At 50.7% G+C, this 14,130-nt stretch overlaps 1 protein-coding gene and 1 long non-coding RNA gene across 3 annotated transcripts; both read right to left on the bottom strand.

Moving 5' to 3' along the window:
- Positions 1–1,250: 1,250 nt before the first annotated feature.
- On the bottom strand, positions 1,251–2,751 carry Ventx (VENT homeobox). 2 transcript variants are annotated; one of them, XM_041666934.1, is made up of 2 exons: positions 2,508–2,751; positions 1,251–1,870 (listed from the first exon to the last, which is right to left on the bottom strand). In XM_041666934.1, the coding sequence occupies exons 1-2, from the start codon at positions 2,719–2,721 to the stop codon at positions 1,473–1,475; spliced, it is 612 nt and encodes a 203-aa protein (XP_041522868.1). In that variant the 5' UTR covers positions 2,722–2,751; the 3' UTR covers positions 1,251–1,472. The 2 variants fall into 2 exon arrangements, with proteins under 2 accessions (XP_041522868.1, XP_041522867.1); XM_041666933.1 differs by having other exon boundaries at positions 1,650–1,872; positions 2,442–2,721.
- A 3,293-nt stretch (positions 2,752–6,044) lies between these two features.
- LOC121457875 lies at positions 6,045–10,140 on the bottom strand. Its single transcript, XR_005975789.1, has 3 exons — positions 9,652–10,140; positions 9,034–9,182; positions 6,045–6,521 (listed from the first exon to the last, which is right to left on the bottom strand). It is a non-coding gene; the product is annotated as an uncharacterized LOC121457875 (long non-coding RNA).
- Between the last annotated feature and the right edge of the window lie 3,990 nt (positions 10,141–14,130).

Below are 14,130 nucleotides of genomic sequence, written 5' to 3'. Positions count from 1 at the left end.
CTGAGCCATTTAACTTTAAAAAAAAAATCACATAGCTGGGCATGGTGGTGTACACCTTTAATCCCAACACTTGGGAGGCAGAGGCAAGTGAACCTTTGTGAGTCTAAGGCCATCTCCGGAGAACAGCAAGCTCCAGGTCAGTTAAGGATACATGGTGGGAATCTGTGTCAAAACAAACAAAACAAAAACCTATCTGGTTCCCATTTTCCAAGAGACACAGGACTGAGGAATGTCAATGGGTACCAACAGGCAATTCCATGCAACGTCATCTCTCATATTTGGAGCAGGCGGAGCAGTGAAGGTCACAGGACAGCAGCTTCTCTGGAGCAGTTGTTCTGGCTTGGGCTGCTGGGCATAGCCCAGTGTTTCCCCTCTTCCCTACCAGAACATGCTAACCTAAGGCCATCACTGTGAAGTTCCCAGTTCTCATGAGCACACAGCCAGCACACCTCTGCAGCCCTGTTCTTCCTCTCCAGCTCTATGGCAGCATTTGGAGGAAGAGATTTGTCCATGTCCAGGCTGTGACCCCCAGAGGATCTTTGTGAGCCCCAGGCACACTCCAGACTTAAATCTTGAGATTGTGGAAACAGTCGCAGGTTTTATCAGGATCATTGACAGGTACCCGAAGAGCCTCAGTGACAGGGATGAGAATCCTACAGGGGCTTTGGGACAGAAAAGCTCAGATGATCTGTTTTTCTGCCTCAAATAAAGGTAGGGGTCCAGATTCCTAAACAAGCCCACCGTTTTTCTAAGGCCACCAGGATTGCAGGGGCTTCTGGCACTGGCAGCAACCCTGCCTCCTACTGTGCCCACAGCAAGGCTCTCTCTCAATCCTCAGCGTCTTCTATTAGTTGGGCACCTGCCAGCAAGAGGCTAAAGCTTCCTCCCTGTGGCCCACTGCCTTCAGCGTGGCAGCCACAGTCCTCCAGTCTCTTATTTGGGTGCTTGGTGCCAGCGGCACATCACCTCCCCCATGTTCCCACCCATGCAGCATTTGATGCAAAACCGAAAACAAGTGTAAAAGTTCCGTTTGGTCACAACGTACCACATTTAGTTAGAGTGAGAATAATTTCTAAGTTTTTTTTTTCTAGCAGTCCTACCGTATCATTTTTATTTTAATTTTTTATGGAATTTTTTATGCCAGTCCAAAAGAGCCTCTAAAGTCTTCGGTGCAGTTTTGTACGAAGTAGGGAGATCTACTTTTGTCCATGTCAGGGACTGTATGAAGCTGTGTTCACTGTCTTTCAGAAAACAGACTAGCGTGACCATGATTTTAGGAAGGTTTAAAGTATTTGTAAGATGCCTACAGATAGGCTCCAGTCATCAAATATAACATGAACGGTATGAGCGGTAAAAAACGAAAAACCAAAATAAAAGGGATACCTAAAGTTCAGAAATCACCAGGAGCATCAGCAGCGGGCTGCGTTGTGGCACAGATCTGAGCCCAAGAGAATAGGACTTGGTTCCATGGGCTAAGACAGATAGTACATGCCATAAGCCGCAACAGGCCCCGCGAGGATCCCGGGAACCGCACCTCCGCCGATTGCAGCCGCGGAACTGTGCAGCTGGGTGCCCAGCGGAAACGGCAGGCCAAACGCGGGCAGTACCGGCTTGGCTGCCAGCTTCAGCTTCTCCAGCTCAGCCTCCTGCAGCCGCTTGGCCTTGGCTCGGCGGTTCTGAAACCAGATCTTGACCTGAGTCTCAGTGAGGCTCAAGCTGCTGGAGAACTCGGCGCGCTCAGCAATGGACAAGTACTGCTTCTGGTGAAACTTGCGCTCAAGCGCCAGCAGCTGCGCGGTGGTGAAGGGCGTCCGTGGCTTGCGGTTGTTTTTGTGTTTGCGAAGGGTGCAGGGTGGAGGGCTGGGGACACCTGAAAGGAAAGAGAAGCAGAGAGCGAGCGCTCAAACCCTGGCTGCACACCCCTATCCCGACACTGTCCCGCCCTCTACCAAGGAGGTTGGTGCTCTGTGGCTCCGTGACCACTCCGCTCAGCGTAACAAGGTCTCCAAAGCCACGTGGATAAGCAAAGCAAGGGGGAAGGGAAGTGGGGGGTCTAGTGGGCGCTCTAGACTCCGGTCTGCTCTCTCAACCGGTGACCTCTTTCAACCGGAGACTGGCCACTAGGAAAAAAGCTGGGGCGGGAGGCGGCTGCAATTAACTGAGGATGAATAGAGTTAGGGCTATATGGAGACTAGTTAGCTGTCGCTAGTATATGCAAAGTGGGTAAGGGGTGCAGAAGCGTGAGCGACCCGGAGTGGAAAAGCATTAGGGGTGTCTGTCCTGGGCTGCGGACCTCGCCCAGGAAGAGACGTGGACGTGGCTGTTGGGCCTGTGCACAACGTCGGGCTCCCATCACTAGTTAACCCATCACCAGTTTGCACTTGGGTTGGACGGGTTAGTGACTAGTAATTAAGTTCGGGGCCACAGCGCGCATCGCCCCCTGGACTTCCTTGCCTTGAATGCGCGCGCGCTTTTCAGGGCCTGGGACCCGGACACTGAGCACTTACGTGGGGGGCACGTGTGCGTGACCGGTGGGGGCCAGGCTCCGGGCTTCGAGGCACCCGGCGGCCTCTCCTCCCCCAGCTCCCCAGGCTCGGAGCCCCGTTCGCGCTCAGCCTCCAGTAGTGACTCGACGCTGAAAGGGAGTGGTCCGTGCCCTATGTGGCCCCCTCCGCGTGCTCCGAGCCCCTCCATGTTCATGTCGAGTGTCGCCCGGGCCATGCATGGGATGGCGGGTGCAGGGCTAGCCGCCCGGCTGGTACTCGCGGGACGCAGCGACGGTTTGTTTTGCCAGGACCCTGGGCTGGGTGGTTCTCGGGCCCACTCTGCACTCTATAAAAAGGTGGCGCCGCTTTCATGCGCCGCTACCCAATGGTCGTTCCAGTCGATGTGCGGGCCTCAGTGCGGGTTGGACTCACTGCTTTCGGGGGCGGGACCGACAGGGAGGGGCGTGGCCGCTGCCTGGGAACCGAGTGCCCCGAGACCTGAGGTGGCATCGTCGCCCCCATATCGGGCTTTCGGAACCTACTGCCGTCTGTGGGGGCGGTTACCGAGCTCCTCCTGCGGGAAAGGCTGAGGGGGAACCCAGGCACCGATGAAGAGATGGCCTCAGCTGAGGACTGGAGAGCGCGTGGGCGTATATGGTGCAGCCACCTGTCTAGGCAGCAGTTCTTGACCTTGCTCGGATTTCAAACCTAAGTGCTTAGGCAGAGCGGAGCTTCGGGCTCGCGCCTCCCACAGTGGCGTGTAATGGGGCTGACCGGCTCCTTTTCTTGCTGAGAAACTTGGCTCAGGACTATTTTAGTCATAGCGTTCTCTCTGTACTCTGGGGTTCGAATGTGACCAACAAGACTCTGTTTTCTGATCCCTTGAGGCCGAGTTGTGGTGTTTTAGTCTCGGGTCTTTCTTTGGGCTTCTGGGGCTTCCAAACATTATCCGAGCCATTAGAAACTTCGAGGGCTGCATTTGCGTGCCAGTTTGGGCCAGTAACCGGCTGGAGAGAAATGTCTTGGATCCTGAAGGCAGAGCCCAAGGGAACGTGGTGGAGCCAGACCTCTTACTAGCCTTAGATGCAGCTAAGATGGAGCTCAGGATGCAAACGCCTCAGCTGCTCAAAGCCTGGAGTTCTCAACTGGACACTGGGTGCATTGTAGTCTTCCGGTGTCTTGTATTTGCCTGGCTAAACTGCCGATGCAGATTCGAAAGGCCACCGGAGACGGTCTCTAGTGATGCAGTTTTCCCCTGAACGGGACAAGCAGGGTGGGAACCTCCCCATCGCTTTCGAAGGCATCAGCTGAGGATTCTCTGTGCCCGAGAAAGGTGGAACTGAGGCCATACAGAGTTCCTCAATCCTGGTGATTCTTGTCCCCCAAACCTCAGCGCTTTTCTCCCACGCTGCAGAGCACACTAGCGGAGCAGCCTCTTTCCGAAGGAAGAAAACCGGGCTTGGTTTTTAGAATATATAGGAGATTGGTTTAGGAAATCAAGTCTGATTAATATCCTAGAGCACAAAAGCAGCATTTACTATTTATATTTGTTATTTATTTCCTAGTTTTTCGTATAATGCACTTGATCATATTCCAACTCCTCCCAGCTCCTCCCAACCTCCCTTCCCACCTAACTTCATGTTCTCTCCCCCTCCCCGCAAAAAAAAAAAACAGGAAAAGCAACAGAGTAGCAAAAACAAAATTAAAAAAAGAAAATCAGTAAGAGAAAAAAAGGCCAAAACAAAACAAAAATACCACAAAAATCGTGGAGTCTACTTTGCATTGACCAACCAACTACTCCCGGGCATGAGGCCTGGCCTGGAGTGTGGTAGATAAATCCAGTTATATATACTCCATTGGAGAAAGTTAACATTCCTATTCCCAGCAAGCATCAATTGCAAATAGCTTCTTGGCTAGACAAGAGTTTGTGTTCATCTACCCATTTTCAGTGCTCGGATTTTGTCTGATCTGAATCTGTACAGGTCTTGTGCTTGCTGTCAGAGTCTCCTTGAGCTCATATTCATATCAGTCTGGTGGTGTCTAGAAGACCCTGGTTCCTCGGAGTCATCCAGCACGCCTGGCTCTTCTGTTTAGCTCCATGAGCCGTGAGAGGAGGGATTTGATAGAGACATCCTATTTAAGGCTCAGTGCTCCAAAAGCTCTCTCTGCACATCGTCTAACTTTAGACCTCCTTGTTAATTAACATCCACTGGAAGAGGAAACTGATCTGATGCGGGTTGAGTGATGCGCTGCTGTATAGGTGTAGTAATATGTCATTAGGAATTGTTTTGTTGTATGTTCCTTTAAAAAATTATTTTATGTGCATTGGTGTTTTGCCTGCATGTATGTCTGGGTGAGGATGTCAGATCTTGACGTTAAAGACAGTTGTGAGCTTCCATGTGGGTGCTGGGAATTGAACCCAGGTCCTCTGGAAGAGCAGTCAGTGTTCTTAATCACTGAGCCATCTTTCCAACCTCTGTTGTATGTTTCTTTAGCAGAAAAATAATAGTGGGTTTCCTGTTAGGCATATGATTCATCCAGGCTCGGGTACTTGGCCACTTTAGCACTATCATATGTAGGTTCCTTCTGATAGAGTAGACTTTAGTCCAATCAAAACATGATTGATTATTGATTATTCCTAACAATTGTGCCACTAGCGCATTCTTTGGTTTTTTGAGACAAGATCTCTTTATGTAGACTGTGCTGGCCTTAAATTCATAGAGATCCACCTGCCTTTGCCTCCTGAGTTCTTGGATTAAAGACATAACCACCTTGTCCAGTTTCTCATTTACAAAAAACAGCTTAGCTTGCTACTGTTGTATGATTGAGCACATGCATTTGCCAGAGCACAGAGGTGGAGGTCAGAGGACAAGTTTGTGGAGACAGTTCCCACCTTTATACACATTCCAGGGATCAAATTTTGGTTGTGAGACTTTCAAGGTAAAGTGCCTTTACCAATTGAGCCATATTGCCATCCCCAATTCATTCTCTTTTTTCACAGTTTATTTTATAAAATGCTTAATTTTTTTTGCTTTTTTCATGCTTTAAACACATTCTACAGGCAAAAAGTAAATGCACACAGTAAATGTCACAGTGGGCAGCATCAGCCTTCACATTGTGCTCTCAGGTCTAGTCTGTATCCTCTTTTGTTCGTTTGTTCGAGATAAAGGTCTCTGTGTCGTCTTGACTGGTGTATTAGTCACTGTTCCATTGCTGAGAAGAGACTATAGTCAAAGGAACTCCTATACAGGAAAGCATTTAATTGAGGACTGGCTTGCAGTTTCGGGGGCTTTGGTTCATTATCATCATGGCAGGGAGCATGGCAGCAGGCAGGCATGGTGCTGGAGAAGTAGCTAAGAGCTACATCCTGAACTGTAGGCAGAGAGAAAGAGACAGAGACAGAGAGACTGGGCCTGGCATTGGCTTTGGAAACCTCAAAATCCACCCCCAGTGACATACCTCCTCCAACAGCACCACACCTCCTGCTCCTTCTCAAGTAGTGCCACCTCCTTATGACTACGCATTAAAATATATGAGCCTGTGGGGGCCATCCTTATTCAAACCACTTCAGTTGGCCTGGAACTTGATATGTAGACCAGGCTGGTCTTGAGCTGCCAGACCACCCCACCCCCATTTCTGTGTTGGGAATCCAATGCGTGTGCCACACAACCAGCTCTGTGTTCTTGAGTTCTATTCTGGGGCAGTCGCATCATTTGGAAGCATGCTGGTCCTTTCAGGTCTGCCTTTTAAGATTTCTCAGGCGGGGCTGCCACAGTGCTTGGCCAGGGTCAGTTCTCTGAGGCCAGGTCCTCTGTGCATTTTGCTCATAACCGCTTGACCCCACTAGACTTGGGGAGCATTGTGGGAAGACCTCTTTCCTGCGAACTTACTCAGCTTTCTGACACTAGCAGAAAATACCTAAGCTAGGGCTTCCAACAGTTCAGTCCACGGTCACCTGGTCCTGTTGTTTCCGAACCTGTCAGAACCTCGTGGGAGGGAGCCTGTGGTGGAGCAAGGCTCTTCATTCAGTGGCAGCTGGAAGCAAAGGGGATGGGATCAGAGACAAGACGCCTTCTTCAAACGAAGAGTCCAGGAATAAAACATAGAAAGAAAGGGTCTGGTCTAGGAGTGTAGAAATATAAAGTTGTGAACCCAAACACATTTTGGAAAAAAAATAAAAAAATAAAGCTGGCAGCCACTGTTAACCTTTAACAAACACCTTCTGCCTTAAGAGCAGACATCCTGGCAGCCATGTGGACAGAGGTAAACTTTTAACATCTGTCTCCTGCCTCCCAGCTTCCCAGCTAGGCAGGTACAGGGACAAAGGTTAGCTTCTAAGTACTGTCTCTATGGGACCCTCTGCTTGTATTCCCTTCATTTTCAACTGTCCCTGGATGTGCTACTCTCTGCCTTGCATTCTTTCAGGGACAGTGAAAAGCAGCTGTGCCCATTACAGGCTTTTGCGAGCATCCTAAGTTAACATCCTATAACTCAAAGTTGGGAAAACTTGAAACGTAATGTGACTTTAAGCCTGACTTCAAGGTTGTAAAATCTCTTTGACCTGGTGCTTGATTTTGCTGTAAGAGGAGGCTCAAATCCAGCCCCCATGGCCACAGCTCCAGAAGCCCGATCTCCGGCTGTAGTCACAGCTGTAGCTGATAAGCTTTGTGTTCCCCATGGTGATTTTTTTTTTCTGGTTTAATAAACTTTGGTGGTCTGTCCCCCATCAACACAAGGACACACCTCCACCCTTACCCGTCTCCTACTCAGAGCATACAACCTCCCAGTAGTGTCACAGATTTGGTAAATGAGCCTTTTTAGGGTCAAAACCGGGGTTCTGGGAGCCCCAACACACTGTATGTGAGCACTCATCTCCAACAGGCCAAGAGACAAGTAGGAGTGAAGGGCAGAGCAAAGGGGATTTAGTCAGTGTGGCCACAGGTCTCAGGGCCATATTAACAGCAATACTCACTGGGACAGGAAACTCTTCAAGGGTCAGAGCTGCCTGCGAGTTGAGCAGAGAGCTCCCGAAATGCAACTTTTGTTGCATTCTCATCTATACTGGGGTGGGCTTTTCAGTCATGCGACTCTCTGACTCACCCACATTCCTGTAAGTAACCCTTTACAGCCCTATTCATAAGACTCTAGATTGGAATAGTTCCTTAGATCTGTCTGTGACCCCTTTCTTGGTGCAAATAGACATTTGTTTCCATCTTCCCAGTGTGGGCATTGGGGGTAGCATGAGGGGTGGATCGCACAATGCCAGCTCAGCAGGTGTGATGAGTCCCCATAAGCTTTAGGATGGGATGGTTGACCTCCCCAGATATCTAAGTGTTGCAGCTTGGGCAGTTTTTCTTGTGCCCTGTGGCTCTACCTTCTGTGAAGGCCAGTCTGTGTGTCCATCTGCCCGGCCTAGCCTCCATTCCACCATGGGCCAGTGTAGCAGGCTTTTTCTTTTGGGCCACCAACCAGCTCCCAAATCATGACTCAAAGACTTAATATTAGTTATGGATGCTTGGCCTTATTTTATGCTTGTTTCTTGCTAGCTTTCATTTTATAACCTAACCTGTTTCTCTTCATTTACGTTTTGCCTCAGGGCTTCTGTAGTGAGCCGGACAGGATTGCCATTACAAGATGGCGATGACATCCTGTCTTGTTGGAAATAAATAACTCCATATTTGGCTATGCCTTTGAGAGCTGCGCGTCCCCCGCTTCCCGCATGCGCGGTGGATGAGGATCCTTGAGCCTATCCCGATACGGTCTGGTGTCAGCTGTTGGTGGCAGCCAATCACAGGGCAACCCGTTTGCCAGTTCCCTATTTAAGCATCTGCCTAAGAGCCCTTCCTCCCTTCGCTTCATGCTCTCCCTGCCCTTCCCTTCTTGCCCCTTGTTCTCCTGCCCCCCTCGTTTCCTGCTCCCCATCAATCAAGGGTACTCCAGTAAAGCGTGATCTGAGTGGAATCCTGATGTGGTGGTCGTTCATCCTCGCCGGTCGAGAGGTCCACCACAGGCTTCTTACCTTTTTTTCTTTTTGTATGTCTTACTTTCCTGCGGTCTTTTTTTAATATATACTTATCTATCTATCTATCTATCTATCTATTTATTTAGTATACAATATTCTTTCTGCATGTATGCCTGCAGGCCAGAAGAGGGCACCAGACCTCATTACAGATGGTTGTGAGCCACCATGTGGTTGCTGGGAATTGAACTCAGGATCTTTGGAAGTGCAGGCAATGCTCTTAACCTCTGAGCCATCTCTCCAGCCCTTTCCTGCGGTCTTGATGGCTGGCTGGTGACTGCCTGGCTTCTGGCCCAGGTATGACCCTCTCTTTTTCCATCATTCTCTCCTTTTCTCTTTTTCTTCTCCTACTTATTCCCTCTGCCCACCAGCCCAGCCTATCCCTCTTTGGCCTAGCTATTGGCTGTTCTGCTTTTATTAGACCTATTAGGGGCCTTAGGCAGACAAGGTGAAACAGAAACACATCTTTGGGTAATTAAATAAATGTAACACATATTAACAAGGTCAGCAGAAACAAATGTAACTCACCTTTACAGTTAAATTCTGAAGCATAAACAAATGTAACACATCTTTACAGAGTTGAAATAATACTTCACAATAAGGCCAGCTGGGCTCCTGTCTACTCTGGATATCTTCAGATAGTTTAACTTTTGTTGGTCAGCCCTGATACACAGGTGCTGCAAAACAACAACAAGAACAAACAAACAAACAAACAACAACAACAATAAAAAGAAAGTCAGGATTATTCTTGGGTCTGTAAACCCAAAGAGAAGTTGTTTTTTTGAGGCACTGAAAAAGAAAATTGTGATCAGTGCTTGAAAAACGGAAGCAAGAACATATTTGTGGTCTTAATAGGTAACAACCCTGCACCCCTAACTCTGGAGGGCCTGGGACTAGGGCAACAGCCTAGGACATCCCTAGAGAGAAGTCCCAAGAAGAGATCCCTAGCCTACAGAGAAGCAGTGTTGCCTTTCAGAGACTGGAAGGAGGAGCATGCACCTCGCCATGTGACAGACAGCACAGCTCCTCCCATTCCTAAACTCCCAAAGTTCTCACAGTCAATAGCTCCCAGCCTGGGCTTAACTCTATCCTACTCCTGACTCCTAGAATCTCAGGAGCAAGACCATGGGGACCACAAAGGACTACCTTAAACCTTCCACCATTGCACACAGACAGTACTGTGCATCCAGGTGTGCTGGACATCAAAAGCTGTAGCCAGATGGGTATGAGATCTCTCAGGCTGCAGGTCAGGGGAGGTGCAATCCTGGTAGAGGTTGGTTGGTCCTGTGCGTTAAGGGTGCTGGTGGTCAGCTAGGTATCTTGAGAAGTGAGGATGGGAGCAGGCCTCTTGAGATGGAGATATCTTGGTCTCTTCATGTCCGTGGGTCCTTCCCTTGCCTCACCAACATGTGGGTGAGAGGTGCCCTTAGGTCAGCTCAGAATGGGGTGAGAAGGGGTTAGAGATCGCCATTCCTCCATTCATCCTTCTCACTGTCAACACTATCAAGGGAGCTCCCCAGCCCATCCTGTCTTCAGGCGCCTGATCTCTCCCCCACCTCCCGCCCGCCAACCCTGCTAAATTACACGGAGGTGGTAAAGGGGGTGAACAGCTGCCTGCCACAGCTAGCTCCACCAGCCAGCACGCACTAAGATCCTGGCTCCACTTCCAGCTGTAGAGAGAGAGAGAGAGACAGAGAGAGAGAGGGGGAGGGAGGGAGGGAGGGAGGGAGGGAGGGAGAGAGAGAGAGAGAGAGAGAGAGAGAGAGAGAGAGAGAGAGAGAGAGAGAGTCCCTGGTGGCCACTGCACCCTGCTTTCTCGCTGGCGTCCCGAGGCGCGGACGGCCGCGCCCCCAGCGGCGGCCAGATGTTGTGAACGTCCGGCCCCTTTAATCACTGCCCGGCGGCTGTACGCGCATTGTTCCGGGTCCAGTAGGATTCTCCCAGGCGGCCCCGCCGCGCAGGGCTGTGTTCAAAGGGCCTGGATAAACAGGCGGTACACTGCGCGGACAAAGCACGGCGGTCTCCGGCGGGGTGGGACCTGGGGAATCCGAGCCGCCGGCCGCCAGACTCTTTGTGCGCCGCTTAATGAGCTGGAAAATACAATTGGCTTTCCCGGCTGTGAAAATCGTTTCAAGGACCGCGGCGTCACTTGGCTGCTGGGAGACCCCGGAATTGATCTCTTTTGTCCCCAGAGCCTCAGCGTATCCTTGCAGGGATGGCGACCATGCATTGCCTCTAGCAGAAAGACCCCTAGCAGACTATTAAGTGGGAGGGGACCCAGGATTCCAAGCTTGAAACTTAAATCAGACCTCAGCCTAGTTCTCCGTCCTGCCCCATTCGGTGCTGGCCTACTTTATTTAGTTCCTGGCTGTTCATATCCAGAGGTGGCATCTGCTTGCTCAGCCCTGCCCAAAGGCCTCGGAAGACACTTGCCACCCTAATTCTACTTGGGCAAATGCAACATGCCCCCTATGCCTTTCAGGTCTGGAAGCAGGTGGCTTTGCTCTGCTGTGTTTCTAAACCACAGCCAGTTTAGAGGATCCAGCAGCTTAACAGAGTTAGAAAATAAAGTGTCCATTTTTTTTTCTCTTTTCAAGTGTACTCATTGGACTGTAGGAATCTCATTACTGGAATTTCCTAAAGTCCAGGGAAACTGGAATCAGCAAATACTACATTGTAGCACGTGTGCAAAGCCTCTCCTATGTCAGACCCATAGTTTAAACAAAAACAACCTTCACTCTGGTCATTTCCAACCCTGTGGCATGGACTCTGCTTCATTCTCCATCCTCAGGAAAGCACACTTTCTTCCCTAATCGACAGCCCCAAGTGGATATTATGTGCAGAGAAGTTGGGGCTGCCTGGGAGCCCTGCACAGAATGGGCGGTCCACGTAAGTTAGGCCTGAGCATGATTGGCAGGAAACAAGTGCAGGTTTCAGGTTTCAGGTTCAGCCCAGTCTGTGTGACTGGAGTTGGAAGTAGTATCCAGTTTGGACCCCTGTACCTACTGGGCCTCTCTGTGTCCCAAGTCTTGCACTGACTTGGTCACAAAGGCAAACCCTAGGCCCAACATTAGCTAGGTTCTGTCCAAATGTCAGTTATACCAGGATTTAAGGAGTTAGATGAGTATTATGGATGTTACATAGTCTCCCCTGTGAAGGTACTGGCCATGTAATGGAGAGGAACACACCTTGATTTCTTTGCTGTTTTATGACAACAGTCTTGCTATACAGCCCAGGCTGGTCTGATAATTGCTATATAGCCAGGCTGGTCCGATAATTGCTATATAGCCCAGGCTGGTCCGATAATTGCTATATAGCCCACACTGGCCTTGACCTTGAGGCTGTCCTGCTGTCTCAGCCTAGGTGCACTACCATGCTTGGCTGTGCAATGCACTTTATAAGTAGAAAGCTTACAAAGAAGGCCAAATGTGATCCTTGCCAATGCTCCCAGAACTCGGGAGGATCATGAGTTGTAAGCCAACCTAAGCTACAAAGCGAGACCGTAAGTGCAAAGGGATAAAGAAAAAGTTTAGTCAGTTAGGTACAATGTGGCCCTTAGAGCCCTGCCCGCCTCTCCGTTTCTTGGACCTGGGCAGGGAGTTATGGTGTGCAGAAAAGCAAGGGCCAATGGGTTACACACATTCGCCTTCTCCTGCTTCCTATACTCTAAACCTCAGCAGTCTGGGCCAGCCAATGCAGAGAGGCATCAGCCCACTGGGGACCATGTAATCCGGCTTAATCCTGTCAGCAGCCCAACCCCATCTCTGCAGGCACTGGGAGGCCACACACAATGGATTTAGCTCAGAACCTGACTTTTGATCCCTGCAGACAGTAGGCCCCAAGGGACCTGGGGCTCCAGCACACAGGTTTGGTGCACAGTATGCCTGCTGACAGGCAAGTGTACAGCCTTGCCTACTTCATCTGGAGTAGAATTGAATACAAAAGGCAACACTAGCTTGGCTGAGGTTGAGCCCGAATAATAATAAAGCAGCGGCCTCTCTAGTTATCTCTAGTTGAGTAGTCAGCATCAACAGGAAGACCAAATTGAATACAAGTCTTGTCTTAAAAACAAGGACATCACAAGGCATGGTGACATACCCCTTTAATCCTAGTACTTCAGAGACAGAGAGAGAGGCAGATCCCTGAGGTCCAGGATAGCCTGGTCGAGAGGGTGAGTTCCAAGACAGCCAGGACTACACAGAGAAACACTGTCTTGAAAGAGAAAACAAGGATATGGTGGCCTCTAGGGCCATAGCCTTACAATTCTAGGAATGGCCAAATTGGAGTCATTCAGATAAGAGCTGAATGAAAGGCAGGTACCTTGCTTGTACCTACCCTAGCCAGCCTGTGAAGCCAGATGTTGGGAAAGGTGATCGAGAGGTCAAGTGAGGCCCAACTGCTCTCAACAGAGGCCTCACAAAGTGAGGGCAGAGTGGGAGACCTTCCTCAAAAGCAATGATAGCAAATAAAACCGGGCAAGAAGGCAAGGCAAGATGTGTGGTATGGTCAAGGATTACCTGAGGAGGAGAGATTCCTGCAGACTCATATGCTCACTCCAACTGCCTGGAGATGGATGAGGCCAGTGAGTGGGAGCAACGGACAAGGATGGAAGCAGGACCCTGTCCTGGGTGAAAACAAAGTTTTGGATTGTCCTTAAGGGGATGGTCGATGCAAGAAACTTTGGATAGCCATGGCAGATGCCTATTCGAGTTGGTCTATAGCAGCTATATGGCCCCTGGCCCGACCCAAAAGACTTAACCCAAATCTTTGCAACTGAAAACATTGGTCTTTTAGATCTCGCCAACTTGGAGGGTCAGACCGAGGACTGCTCAGCAAGATGGATCTGACTCAGGTTCTTCCCGGTTTTCCTACCAGGGTATGGAGGCCCAGGGTGAAGGGAAGGGAGCGCCTAGGATACAGGACGCCTGCAGTAGAGCCCCGCGGGCTCGCTTAGGCCTAGCTTTCGCGCCGGCGCTTTTGTCATGCACATGAGGGCTCGGAGGCTGAGAAAGGGTCCCCTTCACTGCTGAGACACACGAAGGGCACTTTTCTTCCCTAGTCTGCGGCTTGGCACATGCCTGCTGCTTCCAAGTGGCCTCTCATTCAAAGGGCCCGGCCCCCATTCTTTGTCCCCCTAGGTGCCCGGCCCGCGGCCCCTGGCAGCTGCTGCGCGTTCAGAGGCTCTATAGAGCCGACTCTGCAGGTGAGCTGCCGGTCAAAGGAGCTTTCAGGCGTCACCAGGGAGCGGTCTTCGAGCGTGTCGCCACTCGCAGCGCTGGCACAATGGCAGCTCCACTCAATGGCCACCGCCCCGCCCCTCACGCGCGTGCTGAAGGGCCGAGCCACAGATCGGGAGGAACGCGCCAGCAGGCCGGGTCTCCCGGCCTCTCCTACTTATTCTCCAAAACCCCCCACCCCTGCCGCCCGCGCCATCTCTCTTCTCTTCTCCTCCCCCTAAACCCTTCATTTCCCTTGATGGCCTCCCATTCATCCTCCCTCCTCCGCCTCTTCTCTTTTCTCCCTCCCTCCTCTACCCCCTAATTGCCCCTTGGAAGCGGCACCCTCCGCGCCCTGTCCCGCCCCGCTGAGGGTTGCGGTTGTTTCACCTGCTTTTCGCCCAATCCT

Source organism: Microtus oregoni, unplaced genomic scaffold (assembly GCF_018167655.1).
Source record: "Microtus oregoni isolate MIOR12 unplaced genomic scaffold, Mior012 000016F_ref0000370, whole genome shotgun sequence".
Classification (NCBI taxonomy): Eukaryota; Metazoa; Chordata; class Mammalia; order Rodentia; family Cricetidae; genus Microtus; species Microtus oregoni.
Note: the sequence above shows the minus strand (reverse complement) of the source record. Positions and strands in the feature narration are given on the sequence as shown.